This window comes from Elephantulus edwardii, unplaced genomic scaffold (genome assembly GCF_000299155.1).
Source record: "Elephantulus edwardii isolate Elephantulus edwardi_28Jun2011 unplaced genomic scaffold, EleEdw1.0 scaffold00048, whole genome shotgun sequence".
Classification (NCBI taxonomy): Eukaryota; Metazoa; Chordata; class Mammalia; order Macroscelidea; family Macroscelididae; genus Elephantulus; species Elephantulus edwardii.
This window is the reverse complement of record NW_006399798.1, coordinates 14,188,581-14,192,803: the sequence shown is the minus strand read 5'-3', so window position 1 is coordinate 14,192,803 and position 4,223 is coordinate 14,188,581. Positions and strand designations below refer to the sequence as shown.

At 50.2% G+C, this 4,223-nt stretch overlaps 1 protein-coding gene across 1 annotated transcript in view; it reads right to left on the bottom strand.

Annotated features, from left to right (window-relative positions):
- RGS9 (regulator of G-protein signaling 9) overlaps positions 1–4,223 on the bottom strand; it is an 83,370-nt gene that overhangs the window by 51,243 nt on the left and 27,904 nt on the right. The window contains exon 8 of the mRNA XM_006886261.1: positions 3,286–3,367. Coding sequence (XP_006886323.1) covers positions 3,286–3,367 — 82 coding nt within the window. The remainder of the gene's footprint in view (positions 1–3,285; positions 3,368–4,223) is intronic.

Here is a 4,223-nt window from a genome sequence, read left to right as displayed (position 1 = left end):
ATTCTCAATACTCTTCTCCAGCACCACAGCTCAAAGGCATCAATTCTCCTTCTATCCTCCTTGGTCATTGTCCAACTCTCTGATGCATAACAGGTCATTGCGAAGACCATGGCCTGTATCAGACGCACCTTAGTCTCCAAAGAGACACCATTGCTCTTCAGCACTTTGGAGAGGTCCCTAATAGCCCTTGCCAAACTATTAAACTTGCTATTTGTCATCAGCAATTAGCCTCTCCGCATCTTCATCTCAACCTGGTGCCTCCTTTTGGCGGAATTCTCCCGACATATCGGGGCTGGATCCCCGATACAGAGACATGAGGAGACCTGGTCATCGGAGGGATGAGTGCTGTGTTTAAGAGGGAAGGCTCTCCAGCCAGCTGTATGTGGGTCCAATTCCTGGGTCGCTGATGGACGATGTCATTTCAGACTAACTGTCAACATCTCTGAGCCTCGGCTTGCTTTTCACTCAGGAGGGGGCGACAAAGACTAAACGATACGGAGGATGCGAGACCCTCAGCGCGATGCCTAGTGCACTGTAAGCTCTCAGTGGAGGTCTCTTACGATGATGATGATGACAACGACGACCATGGTAGTGATGCAGGTATAATGAGGGTAAAGGTGGTTCAAGTAGTGAAAGTACAAGTGGTCATGAAGGAGGTGAAGACAAGACAATGGTGACTGAGGTGGTGGAGGTGATGGAGGTGATGGAGATGCAGAGGTCGTTGAGGTGGTGGTGAAGAGGTGATTATGATGGAGGTGAAGGGAAGACAATGGTGGTGGAGGTGATGGAGGAGCAGAGGTGGTTGAAGTGATTGTATAGAGGTGATCATGAAGGAGGTGAAGGTAAGACTATAGTAATACAATTGGTGGAGGTGATGGAGACACAGAGGTGGTGTGTAGAGGCGATAATGATGGAGGTGAAGGTAAGACTATAGCGACAGAGGTGGTGGAGGTGATGGAGGTGGTGGTGTAAAGGCAATCATGATGGAGGTGAAGGGAAGACAATGGTGGTAGAGATGGTGGAGGTGATGGAGGTGCAGAGGTGGTTGATGGTGTAGAGGTGATGATGATGGAGGTGAAGGGAAGACTATGGTGATAGAATTGGTGGAGGTGATGGAGGAGCAGAGGTGGTGGAGGTGGTGGAGGTGGTGGTGTAGAGGTGATCATGGTGGAGGTGAAGGGAAGACAGTGGTGATGGAGGTGATGGAGGTGCAGAGGTGGTTGATGGTGTAGAGGTGATGATGATGGAGGTGAAGGGAAGACTATGGTGATAGAATTGGTGGAGGTGGTGGAGGAGCAGAGGTGGTGGAAGTGGTGGAGGTGGTGGTGTAGAGGTGATCATGGTGGAGGTGAAGGGAAGACAGTGGTGATGGAGGTGCAGAGGTGGTTGATGGTGTAGAGGTGATGATGATGGAGGTGAAGGGAAGACTATGGTGACAGAATTGGTGGAGGTGATGGAGGAGCAGAGGTGGTGGAAGTGATGGTTTAGAGGTGATCATGGTGGAGGTGAAGGGAAGACAGTGGTGGTGGAGGTGATGGAGGTGGTAATGATGGTGATGATGGAGAGGGCAGATGTACTCAGGTGGCTGAGGTGCTAGCGGTGAAGCTGGTCAGGAGGGAGGTGGTGGTGGTAACAGAGGAGACAGAGCTGGTAAAGGCAATGATGGTGGGGGTGGGGGTGGAGAGGATGTTCAAATACTTCTGCTTCATTCATATTCTTCTGCTTCATGATGTGAGGGGCCACTGAGCCACATGTGAGGGGCCCCTGAACCACTCGTCTGGTGTGGGAGCTGAGAATTTATCCGAGGTGTATAGGAGAGAACACAGATGATCCAATGTGCAGAACAGACTGGGAACAGACAGCATCCTGCTAGATCACGTGCACTGCTGGTAACAGACTGCCTGCTTGTCTCCAGTCACATGGGTGTTTCTACACTGCAGAGTCTACATGAATTATAAAAGCCTTCCTCCACCCTTCCAGCAGCACGATTCCCTGAGTCAGGGGTCCACTGGGCATCTTGCAACCTGTCCACCATCCTCCCTTATCCTCAGCAAGGTTCGCCTGTTCTAGACCAGGTACCCAAAGAAGATGAGCATCGTGCTGGTCCCTTCTCGTACAAAGGTCCTCCTAATGAGGAGAGAGGGGTGTGTATGTGTGTGTGAGAGAGGAGAGAGGGGGGAAAGAGAAGGGAGAGAGGGGAGGGGAGGGGAGGAGAGAAGAGGAGAGGAGACAGAGACAGAGACAGAGACGGAGAGAGAGACCTCAGCCCCCAGGACCTGTGTCAGGTTTACTAGAGACGAAGCCACAGTACAAACAATACCCAAGCAAGCTGCCTGGAGATGAGCCACAGGATCTTAACCTCAAGCAACCAAAGAGACGCCCCAACAGTTGTGACACTTGTAAAGGAGCTGGTTCTGAGCGCAGAAAGAAAAGAAGCCAAGTGGTCCAAAGCTGATGGGCTTGATGTTTAAAACCCCAAAAGTTTAGACGCCAGGTCCACCCAGGTCATTTTATGGCTCTGAGAATTTCAGAAGCAAAACAAGGCAGAAAATTAAAGGGAGGGAGGGCGAACAATTGTTCCAAACGCTTCAGTTCTCTGAATCCCTTTCACCTCTCTATTCCCCATCAAGAGAGGTAACATGTGATGTGGTGCAGGAGGAAACTGGGGGACCACTAGTAACCACAGTGGGTAACAGCTAGACCCCTGTGCTGGGCAGGTGGCTCCCATTTCCCTGTGATGAGCTGTAACAAGCCTGTTTCTCCAGGTCACTAAACACGCCCCAACCAGAGATCCAATGTGCCCTGTGCTGTGAGAAGCTTAGAACCCCCGCGATCCCCTTCTCTCTTCCTCCCATCCAGATCCAGGAGAGGAAAAAGAGATGGAGCAAGAGACACGAAGCGTGGCTTCGGGACAGTCTCAGTTTCCTGCGGCATTTTCTTTTTCTGCCTTGCAGTTTCAGTTCTGGGTTTGGGGGGCTTTTTTCTTTTTTTATGTTTCTTTTTCAAGACATGGCTCTTTGGCCAATAAAAGTTCAACCTTTGCAGCAGACAAATTCATCCGTAGGTAATGTCACTTACTCCTAATACCAACAGATGGGCCATCCAGATAGTCAAGTTCCTCTTCCAGCCAAGAGGTACTTGGACGCTAACCCACTACCAAGCGGCTTCTCTCGTTAATCCAACTGTAGCCCCAGAGGGGGACAAGCTGGCACAGGGATGGAGCGGACAGAGCAGGGCTCGATCTGCATTAGAAAAGACGCTGAAAGGCGGATGGATCATACTCACAGGGCATCGGTGGACCAGCCAATACGCCTTCTCCTGGCAGGCCATGGCGTACCTGTCCGCTTTGTTCCTTTCCTTTCCAGCCCTGAAAAACCAAAAGTCCACATGAAGGCCAGTGATCCGTTGCCTCTTTTGGTAAGTGACAATCTCTTCTCTTATCACCATCTTTTCCAATACACCCTAAAAAATTATGGGTTTTCATACTAATAATAAAATGGCACACTTTAATGACACATCTAGGGAGCTCTGGTGGTTTAGTGGTAAGGAACAGTACTGCCAACCCAAAGGTACACAGTTCTAATCTGCTGGCTGCCCTAAAGGACAAAGACGAGCAATCTCCTCCCATGCTATTTACAGCCTCCAAAAACCCACCGGAGGGCCAGCCATGGGTCAATTTCAACTCGACAACAACTACAGCAATGCTACATTTAAGTTCCAGTGCTGCTTCTATCTATTTCTACACATATGAACTCATTTAACTTCCCAGAGGCCCTTCCTCACTTCACAAAGCAGGGAATGAAAGCAAAAAGAGGTGGAATCTTAGGGAGCTCTGGTGGCCTAATGGCAAGAAGCTGCACTGCAATCCCAGAGGTGCGCGGTTCAAATTCACCAGATGCTTTCCTGGAGAAAGAGGGGCAATCTCCTCCTGTACCAGTCAGATCTGATTTGATGGTACATACACACAAAAATAATAGTAGCCGTAGTAATAATAATAATAATAATAAAAGAGGTGGGATCTCACACTAAGTATAACACTGGACAAGGGGTGAAAGTGGTAGTGATGGCAGAGAAGGCAAGGCAGTGGACATGGTGGAGATGGTGGAGGCCAGTGGGTGTGGTGGAGATGGTGGGGGTCAGTGGGCATGGCTGAGATGGTGGAGGCTAGTGGATGTGGGTGGAGACGATGGGGATCAGTAGGCGGTGGGGTCAGTGGGCGTGGC